At 56.6% G+C, this 10,419-nt stretch overlaps 3 protein-coding genes across 3 annotated transcripts; 1 reads left to right on the top strand and 2 right to left on the bottom strand.

Annotated features, from left to right (window-relative positions):
* Window positions 1-78: 78 nt before the first annotated feature.
* On the bottom strand, window positions 79-5,932 carry PTSG_04972 (uncharacterized protein). Its single transcript, XM_004994233.1, has 14 exons — window positions 5,501-5,932; window positions 5,172-5,303; window positions 4,858-4,974; window positions 4,607-4,699; window positions 4,063-4,450; window positions 2,593-3,842; window positions 2,296-2,376; window positions 1,985-2,181; window positions 1,739-1,847; window positions 1,445-1,606; window positions 1,150-1,260; window positions 874-984; window positions 502-595; window positions 79-345 (listed from the first exon to the last, which is right to left on the bottom strand). The coding sequence occupies exons 1-14, from the start codon at window positions 5,759-5,761 to the stop codon at window positions 206-208; spliced, it is 3,246 nt and encodes a 1,081-aa protein (XP_004994290.1). The 5' UTR covers window positions 5,762-5,932; the 3' UTR covers window positions 79-205.
* A 32-nt stretch (window positions 5,933-5,964) lies between these two features.
* On the bottom strand, window positions 5,965-8,224 carry PTSG_04971 (uncharacterized protein). The gene is made up of 7 exons (XM_004994232.1): window positions 8,137-8,224; window positions 7,857-7,946; window positions 7,512-7,658; window positions 7,198-7,371; window positions 6,833-6,963; window positions 6,487-6,665; window positions 5,965-6,177 (listed from the first exon to the last, which is right to left on the bottom strand). Exons 1-7 carry the CDS (start codon window positions 8,212-8,214, stop codon window positions 6,095-6,097), a joined length of 882 nt encoding a protein of 293 aa, XP_004994289.1. The 5' UTR covers window positions 8,215-8,224; the 3' UTR covers window positions 5,965-6,094.
* A 42-nt stretch (window positions 8,225-8,266) lies between these two features.
* PTSG_04970 (uncharacterized protein) lies at window positions 8,267-10,333 on the top strand. The gene has a single exon (XM_004994231.1). It carries the CDS (start codon window positions 8,359-8,361, stop codon window positions 10,252-10,254), a length of 1,896 nt encoding a protein of 631 aa, XP_004994288.1. The 5' UTR covers window positions 8,267-8,358; the 3' UTR covers window positions 10,255-10,333.
* Window positions 10,334-10,419: the final 86 nt, after the last annotated feature.

Here is a 10,419-nt window from a genome sequence, read left to right as displayed (position 1 = left end):
CAACGCCCCTCAGGCACGCAAACACACACGCACATGCTGAAATGAGATGAGAACTGCACATCCATTCCACCGCAGTGGCTTCCAACTGGAGTGAGGGAGAGTTTACTGCGCTGGCGTTGTGGACTGCGTGTACCGAAAAGTTGCCAGGACATCAAACGGTGTACGCATGCATGCGCATTCATACATGCACGCACGCGCGCCCACGTCAAGCATCCTGAGCGATGGTGTCGACAAGCGGAGGTAGCACCACGCCCGCCTCTGACAGGCCCTGGCGTAACAAGAAGATGGGCATGGATGACAACGTTCCCAGATGCTTCTCCATGTGTAGCACATCTGCAGCCACGCCTGGGGGTGTGCATGTGTACGTGTGTATGTGTATATGTGTGTATGTGTATATGTGTGTATGTGGGGTTAGCTTATGTGTGTGATGTGAACGGTAACAATGGTCAAGAACGTTGTGTGAAAGGGGTCACGAGAAAAAAGATTGCGTAGTAAACGCACCGACAAACGCTGGCTTGTCTTTTTCTGTATCATGCTTCTTGCAGACAGCCGTCAGCTTCTCATTCAGCATGCGCATCACATTCGCAAACACGACCTGAACACCAGATACGTGTGTGTGTGTGTGTGTGTGTGTGTGTGTGTGTGTGTGTGTGTGTGTGTGTTTTGGGAGGGGGAGGGGGGAAGATGGGCTCGAGGCACGAGGGGGAGGAAAGGTACCAGGATTGCAAAGGTGCACTTGATGAAAAAAATGCACATTGAACAACACCACAGCGTATGTCACATGCACACACACACACACACACACACACACACACACACACACACACACAAGCACACACACACACAAGCACACACACACACACACAAGCACACCTGTAGCGTTGCTGGGGGCAAGATGGGCAGCAGGGCCTTGTGCAGTTTCTGTGCCGACGAAGTGAATGTCTTGCAGCCGTTGGTGACGGCCGCCTTCTGCCACGCCATGTCCTGCAACCGGGCGGTGAACATGACAGTGAACACATGGAAGGGAGGAGTGTGAGGGGTGACCACAGTCAAAGTGCCCACAGACAGATAGACAAACACACATGCACACACACACACACACTCACACACACACACACACACAGAGCACGTGTCCTGCCATGTGTGTACCTGTTCGCATGCAGACCACACGTCCTCCATGATGACGGTGAGTTTGCTGAGGAGATCATGCTGGTGTCGCGCGTACTCATCCTGCACGCTGTTGAACTCAGACAACATGCTCTGCGTACGCATGTGAAACGGTGTGTGTGTGTGCGATGTGTGTGTGTGCGCGATGTGTTTGTGAGACGGAAGTGGGCGAGGAAGCGGACAAAGTCATGCTAACACGCACGCACACACACACACACACACACACACACACACACACACACACACCACACACACACACACACACACTCACACATACCTTCGATCGATCCCTGACGAGCTTTGCACTGCGCTGCTTGATGGAGGGCAGCACTGCCAGGATGACAGCGATGGCCTCGGCGCTGAGCGCAATGTGCTTGGCGGTGATTCGCTTCAGCCCGAGCGTGCGCATTGCCTCCGCTTGCAAAATCAGCCGCCGTACCTGCACACGTGTGCATTTTTTTTGGGGGGCGGGGATGCAATTGAGAGGGGAGCAAAAGCTGCAGGAGGGTAGAGTTCAGCACGACACGCAACACACGCAAAACACATGCATGCACCACCCAGCACGCCACACCTGCGAATTGAATGAGCGGAGGATTTCAAAGAGTTTTCTGAGGAGATCAGAGGCCGCGAGCGGCATGGCATCGAGACATCGGCAGTACTCCGCCAACATCTTGATGAACCTGTCAACGGGCGCGGCGTCGTGCGCACATGTGTGTGAGAGAGTGTGTATGTGTGAGAGGCACTCACACAAACAATTGTCATCCTTCCTTCTCTCATCCTCACATCACCATGAGTGCACGCGTGTGTGTGTACGTACAGCAGAAGCGCGCCGATGGCTGCGTGTTCTTCTCCGTCCACGTCCAATTTCTTCCTCGCTGTCGATGATGAGGATGATGATGGGTGGTCGCCATTCGTGGCGACGTGTTGTTGCCGTTGTTTGTCCTCTTGCTTTGCGGTGTCAGTTGGATGCAGCAGTTGCGAATACAGCCGCTGACATTCCAGAGGCACTTGCGCCTACACACACACACACACACACACACACACACGTGTGAGTGCATCACGTGCATACAAAGCGTTTAGAAGAGGAGCAAGCACGTTGCGCATGTCGTGTTTGGCACCAGTGCTCACCATTGACCAGGATTCCGTCTGCAGCATGGCCTGTAGCTTCTCCATCTCCCGCGCGTGGAATTTGCTCGCGAATGCACGCGTCTGTCCTCGCACGGGGAGCGGGTGGTGGTGGTTGTGGGTGGTTCGCGGATAAGTCGAGTGCTTGACGCAAGCACAGGAGAAACCACGATCACACACACACATGCACGCACGCACGCACACATACACACACACGCACACGCACACACGCACGCACGCACGCACGCACACACACGCACGCACGCACGCACGCACACGCACACACACACACACACACACCTGGGAGCTGAGAGTGTTGCGAAGAGTGTTGGTGTGCAAACCAGACAGCGCCTCCGATTGCGTCAGAAACGCCCACACTTTGTTGTAATACGTGATAAATGCGGTTGCCCCAAGCTTGGCATCGATACCATCACGCAATCGCGCCTGGAACACCTTTGCCAGGCGCGTGTGTATCTCCTCCACTGCACGCCGCACAATCCGTCGGTTCGCCTCAACCAAGCGGTCATACTGCGCCCCACTCAACACTGCACCACCACCACTACCACCGCTGTCGCCATTGCCATTGCTATCGCCGTCATTGTCACCCCGACCGGTGCTGTCTTGTCGGCTGCGGCGTGCCTGTGTCCTCGAGTCACCACCGCCACCACCATTTCCACCGCCATTACTACTGTGCTGCTGACCGCTGGCCCGCTTGCTTCTGCTGCCGCTCTTCCGTTGAACATCGACGTCCACAAGCTCCGCCATCGTCGCATCCATCGTGTTGGCCAGGGTGTCGCTCACAAACTCATCGTCAAACTCGTCATCATCGCCATGACCGCCCCCGTCGCCACCATTGCTGCTGCCATCACCGCCTTCAGCAGTTGCACTGTCACTCTTCTCGTGAGAGACTGCCGGTTGGGCGTGATCATCATCATCATCATCACCACCACCACCACCACCACCACCACCACCACAACTATCACCATGATTACCGTCACCATCACCACCACCGCTGCCACTGCTGTCTGTTCGTGTCTTGGTGGGCGAAGGCGGGCCCGAGGGCGGCATGCTGAAGGGCTGCGGTGAAAGCTCGCGAAGAGCAATGGCAAGCGCGTCGTGGTTGCACACAATGTGCCGGAGAATGCGCAGGAACACGCACGTTGTGCGGTCGAGCAGCACCATCCAGCTGTCAAAGGACAGCAGCCGCAAGGAGTCACCCCATGATGCAATCTGGGTTGGGTCGACGGTCTTGCGCACCGCCTTCTCTGGGCAGCACCGCAAGAAATCCACCACCAGGTCCTTGACGAGACCGCGAAGAAACGTGAGGAGCTGCGTTTCATACGTGGCGAGCACCTGGCTCTGCTGCTGCCGTGCAATGGCGCCAACGAGTGGGCGTATCGTCTGCAGCAGCGCATCAACACGCGCGCCTTCCTCATCCTCCTCGCCCTCATCTTCGTTGTCATTGTTGTACTCTGGTGGTAGCGGCGTCAGCGATGGCACCGCGCCGTCGTGTGTGCCCTCGCTCTCCCCAGCAAACAGCGGCGGCACAACTGCAAAGCGCGGGAGGGAGGGGGTTGAAGGTGAGAATACACTGCAGGGTGTGAAATGGTCATCCATCAAAGACAATTTTCAGGCATCGTCGCATATGATAAAGTCTCCATCAAGCCACAAACAGGCCCATGCAGACAAACACACACACACACACACACACACACAACACACACACACACACACACACACACACACACACACACACACACACGCACGCACCCGACTTAACTGCGTCGACGAGGACCTGCACGAGATCACCGTCCACCATCTTGGCAATCAGCGTCTTGATCTCTGCCAGCTGGTGAGCAAGGTGGCGCACCGCGTGTACCCCTTTAAGGTCCGTTGCCACCACCTCCTGTGTCGTTTGGATGAGGTCAAGTGCCTTGTTGTATTCCCCACTGGCCAGCATGTATTGGATGGTGCTCTGTGTGCGCGACACCGTTGCCACCGTGCTGAGAGTGGCAAGCACGTTGCTGTAGTTTTGCCGCTGTATCAGCAGCCGCAGCATGCGGATGTAAGCGTGTTTGACATGTTGTTTGGTGGCGTCGAGGCGCGTGCGGAACTGGTGCACCGCCCTGCTCGCAACCGCCACCTTCTCCCCGAGCTCCTGCGTGCGTGCGTGCGTGTGCGTGCGTGTGTGTGTGTGTGAATGAAACTGTAGATGCGACGCTACCTGCGAATTGTGCTTTAAACGCGAGTATAAAATGTAATACAGACACAGACGCACAGAGACATAAGCATACACACATACACACGTGCGTACCTCGTGGGACGACATGGCGGCGAAGATGCGCTGCGCTCGTTGCGCCAACTCGATAGACAACTGCATCTCCACAGAGTCGAGATGGTTCGAAAGCTGGCATGGCAGTGCGAGGGCGACATGGCAAATTGTGCAGCGCGTGTCAGTGGCGAGTGTGAAAAGAAGTCAAACAACACACAAGGCATGCACACACACACACACACACACACACACACACACACACACACACACACACACACAACGCATGCACGCACCTTCTCCTGCCGCAGTCTGGTGTTGGCGCGCAGGTCGCGAGTGCGCTGGGTTCCTCCCAGTATAACCGCGTCAAACGTGTCCTTGTCCCTCAAGTCAAACTCGGCGTTGAGAAACATCTGCACATGGCGTGCGTGCGAGTGTGCACGGGTGTGTGCGAGTTTTCAAGTGTGTGCGTGCGAGTGTGCACATGTATGTGCGAGCATACAAGTGTGACAAATCGAATGTTGGCTGACGCAAGCGAGAGATGCAGGAAGCAACCCAGAAACAACCAGACATCACTTTGGAAACAGCGCAGTGCACTGTTGTGACGAACCGATGGCACATCTGGCAGTCTGGGTTTGCGCAAGGGTGCCTCGGCTTCAGAGTCGTCCTCGGAAAACGTGGGCCTGGGAATCCCCGGCGATGATGCGACGGAGGACGGCGCCGTCGTGCTCGCGACATGGTGCTGCGGCAACATCAACGCATACGTGTGTGTGGGTTGCGTGTGAGTGGGAGAAGAGAGCGCGGGTTTGAGGGCGAGGATAAGCGTGAGGGAAAGGGGCGCAGCGGGGGCACACGACGAGAAGACCCGGCGTGGGCGGCAATGCAAGTCGGTGTGCGTTTGCTTGTGATGTCATGCAGTTGCGGTGCGACGACATGTACCTTGCGGGACGCCTTTGTTTGTGGGTGAAACTCTCGTTTCGTGTGAGGAAAGGTGATTTTGGTGCGGGTGGGCACGAAGCTGTCGCCCCAGTCGCGGGTGAACAGGTCCACCTGTCTGCCCTTGCGCGGGTCGTTCAGTGCAGAGGGCAGCGAGTGCGGGAACTGGTGCAGGAGCGAGCGTCGGCGCTGCGACCGCACCGCATCCCTGGACCGTCGCTTTATCAAGAACCCAGGCGAGGGCGGCACAGACGAATCAGACATGGCGCCTGGGCGCGACGTGTGTGTCGGTGAGTGCGCTCGTGTTTGCGCTAGTGCGTGCGCTTGTTCGTGCTTGGTGTGTGTCTGTGTACGCTTCTGCCTGCGAGTGCTTGCTGGCTGGGTTGGAGGAAGAACGACAACAGCCACCTCATCAACGACCACAACCAAAATCACCACACGACACCATAAAAATTGCCGAGACTGTGTGCGTTTGTGTTTGAACAAGCAGCTGCTTTTGCTTGATCTTCATTGCAGACACACACACACACACACAGGTACACACACACACACACACACACACGATACACGAACACACGCACGTGCGCGAGCGTCCTGCTATTGGCGTTGCGGCTTGTCCTTCATTTGGGCGAAGATGCCCATGACGGCGGGATCGTCAAGTTCATCCTCACGCAGCGGCGCTGCACAAGCCGTCGCAGACGACGTGGAGATGTACATTGCTGTGAGCACGGATTCAGGATAACATACACAAAGAGATACACAAACAGAGAGAGAGAGAGACAGAGGCAGAGAGAGAGAGACAGAGGCAGAGAGAGACAGAGACAGAGAGACAGAGAGAGACAGAGAGAGACAGAGAGATATACAAACACACATACAGGCACACACACACACACACACAGACAGACACACACACTCACACTCACTCACTCACTCCCTCACTCACATACACACACACACACACACACTCTCTCTCTCTCTCTCTCTCTTACCCAGGGCATCAATGACGGCTGCTGTGTCCATAATCACAAAGGGCTGTGGGCGATAGGAGCCGGGAGAACGGTGTACGCAGACGGAGACGCAGTGCCGCGGATCAAGATGACACTGCTCAAACGTCCAGTCTGACAACCGCTCGCCATCCACCTCGCACGTCGCACCATCCACCACGGCCCTTGGTGGTGGTGTTGGTGGGAATGTGCGTGTGTATGTGTGTACATGAGAGCGGAGGGGTACGAGAAATGAAGGGCAATGCATTACACACACACACACACATGCACACAACGCACACACACATATGCACACACATAACACACACACACACACAACACATACACGTACATCAAGTCGTCTTGTGCGTGTGAGAGACGGGGATCTGAGGCAAACTGTAACCGCTGAAGATCCATGCGCAGGCCAAGACCAATGGCCTTGATATAGCTCTCCTTTAGCGTCCAGTAGCGATAAAACTCAAGCTGGTAAGCAGTGATGACAGTATCATGGTCACACCAGCCACACGTGAGGTACAGACGTGTGCCTTGCATCAACCACCTACTGACCCGCATGAACGCCCGCACTCAAGCCAATACACACAGAGACAGACAGACAATCAGACAGACAGACAGACAGACAGACAGACAGACACACACACACACACACACGCACACACACACACACTCACACACACTCACTTACACTCACTGACTGACAAGGGCTGTGCCGTGGGTGTCGGATCGGCGAATGTTGTCCCATTCCTTTGGCGTGAAGGTGGTTGTCATGAGCTCGAAGAACCGCTCCACATCATCATGCAAGGGCCGTCGATGGTCCATGACATCCACGCCAATCTCGCGCTCCGAATCAGCTGCCATTACCACATATGACCCCTTTGAGGCAACAACAAAGGAAAACAGCAAGGAGCGCGGTTATGGACAAGATAGCGATCGTGGTGAGGAACCCCCACAAGCAAAAACAGCCTCACCCACCAACGTCCCTCGAGAAACGGGATGTCCACCACCAGACTCACTGCATGAGAGACGTTAAATCGCAACTGCGACACGTGTTCCGGGCACCGCAGCACGGGGCGACCACTTTCCTCCCGCACCAGCTCAATCTCAGCGTTTGGCACGCCAAGCTCTTCCTGCACTAGATATCTCAATAACAACCGCCCAACCTAAGCGAGCGGTGTTAAACTGTGAGCAACCTTGCTTTGAACTGGTGGCAAATGCGCTATAGTCCTGACCTTGGGGTTTCCACTTGGGGAAAGCGCATCTCTTCAAGAAATAACACATACATCATGCACAAGTGGCGCGCGCGCGCACACGCACACGCACGCATACACACGCACACACACACGCACACACAAACTCACCAAGCTACTCTTGGCATCTTGGATGAACCTAAACCGAAGGATGCGCTCGCGTTCATCTCGCTGCACCCGTGCTATCGCACCCGCAAACTCCTGAACGTGAGAACAACAGCCCATTGTGTTGTGTTGTCAAACGACAAGTAAGCGACTGACTGTACACGGCGCGGCAATGAAGTGCACGTACAAAGAAACACATGCACATACATTATCGAGCATACAAATAAACGCACATACATGCATGCACACACGAGCACACACCCCACACGCACAAACATGGCCTGACCTTTGCTGTTGGCGTCCACGCTTGCGCGTTGACCGCCACTCGTCGCCAGCTGCGTGACATGTTGTTGTGTTTTGTCATCAGCTTCCGCACAATACAGAAAATTGGAGGGAATCATTCACAAATCCTCCACAACTGCCACAACTCAAGAAGCTTTGCCACGAACACAAACAAACAAACAAGATCGCCTGCGCGCTGTGGTGTGTTGTGGTGTGTATTGTGTGGATGTCTGCCGTGTTTGGAGCTGTGACCATGACGGCGATCAAGGCAACCGTGCTCGTGCTGGTGGGTGGGCTATTGAGCGTGGCCAAGCTTGGTGGTGTTGCGTTGGGCGAAAGTGCCGGTGAACCCGGGGATGTGATCTTCGTGCAAGACGACGAAGGTCATTTGCACTTGCAAACATCCGCAACAGGTGCCCGTGTGTTTGTCAATGGCATCGATGTGGAGCTCCTTCGTGCCCGCGTGGCTACGTTGGAGCGAGCGTTTGACGGTGTTGTGCCGGCCCCACCACCGCCACCCGAGCAACCCACTGCAACTACACCCCCCATGCAGATGCAGACGCCAACCACAACAAGCACGACCACCACCACCACGACGACTACGACAACAAGCACTACTACAAGCACGACCACTACAAGCACGACAACCACCACTACAACCACCACTACGACGAGCACCACCACGACGACCACGACAACCAGTACAAGCACCACCACGACTTCCACTACAAGCACCACGACCAAGAAGCAACCTGTGTATCGAGCCAACTACCAAGCAGACTCCAACTGGCTGTTCGGAACAGATAGCAAGGACGAGCTTCGCGGGCTTGCTGCAGATCCAAACGATGAGCGCTATGTCTACGTGGTTGGCAAGAGCCCAGGCCGGCTCGACCCATATGCCACCCTTCTCGGAGACAAGGAGGCGTTCGTGGCGTGCCTGGACCGACAAGAACGCCGGATCAAGTGGGCCAAGCAGTTCAGCACCGCGAAGAACGATGACGGCGAGATGATTGCGGTCGACGGTGCGACGCGCCGCGTCTTTGCCGCTGGCAAGCCCGGCGGCGACCTGTTCCCCCGCCCCAACGGCACAGCCAAGGAGGAATTCTTCCTCGTCGCCCTTGATGCAGACGACGGCGGGTTCTTGTGGGGGTATCAGTTCCCCGGAAAGGCCAAGGCCATCGCCACTGCTCCCGGCCCTGACGGCGGGAACCGTGTCTATGTCACCGGAGGCATCAAGGGCAACGCGTTCGAGACATTGGTGGACGACAAGGGCTTGAAGAAAGACATGCTGCTGGCCGCTATTGACGCGAGCAGCGGGCGCGCGCTGTGGGGCCGCACATATGGTACTGGGGACGAGGACGAGGAGGCCAAGGCCATCGCCGCCCTCAGCGATGGCAGCACCGTGTTTGTGGGCGTGGAGTGGATGACCAGCATCAAGGGCCGCGTGAGCAGCGTGGACAAGAAGGACATGTCTGTGCTGGCGGTTGACACGCGCACGGGCAGCATCGCGTGGGAGCAGGCGTTTGGTGGAATGGAAGATGACAAGCCGGCTGCGCTTGCGCTTGGTCCAGACGAAGATCTGCTCTACTTCACAGGCACCACAAAGTCGCCGCTGGCGCCCAACTGGAACAGCAGCGTGCTGGACGCCGAGGATGTATTTGTGGCGTGTCTGGACGTGACTTCCCTTGGGCGGGTGCAGTGGGCGCGGCAGGTTGGCGCAATGGGCAACGACAAGCCCGAGGCCATCGCCACAGGCAGACACCCTGGCGGGCGTACCGTGGTGGCGGTGGTGGGAACAGCGGACAATGCACTGCCCGAGCAGACAAACAGGGGCGGGAAGGACGGCTTCTTCCTCGTGGCAGATGCTGACAGTGGGGTGCTGCAGTACTTGCACCAGTTTGGCACGATGGACATGGACGAGCCCCGCGGTGTGTACATCCTCCAGGGCAGCAGCGGCGGCGGCAGCAATGGTGGCGGTGACAATGGTGGTGAAGCTACCAACCCCAACCGGCGTGGGCAGGCCGTGGTGATTGGGCAGGCCAAGGACCTGTTTCGCACTGGGAATTCGCCGATGGCAGAGACGTCTGGCTTTGTGCTCGAGTACAAGCCGACACTGCCGTGAAATGGGGGACTGAATGGGGAGGAAGGAGGGGGAGGGGGAGGTTGCAGACAATCACTGTGTGTGTGTGTGTGTGTGTGTGTGTGTGTGTGTGTGTGTGTGTGTGTGTGTGTGTGTGTGTGTGTGTGTGCGTGTGTGTGTGTGTGTGTGTGTGTGTGTGTGTGTGTG

Source organism: Salpingoeca rosetta (genome assembly GCF_000188695.1).
Source record: "Salpingoeca rosetta unplaced genomic scaffold supercont1.11, whole genome shotgun sequence".
In the NCBI taxonomy this organism is placed as follows: domain Eukaryota; class Choanoflagellata; order Craspedida; family Salpingoecidae; genus Salpingoeca; species Salpingoeca rosetta.
The sequence above is the reverse complement of the archived record's forward strand: the minus strand, read 5'-3'. Positions and strand labels throughout refer to the sequence as shown.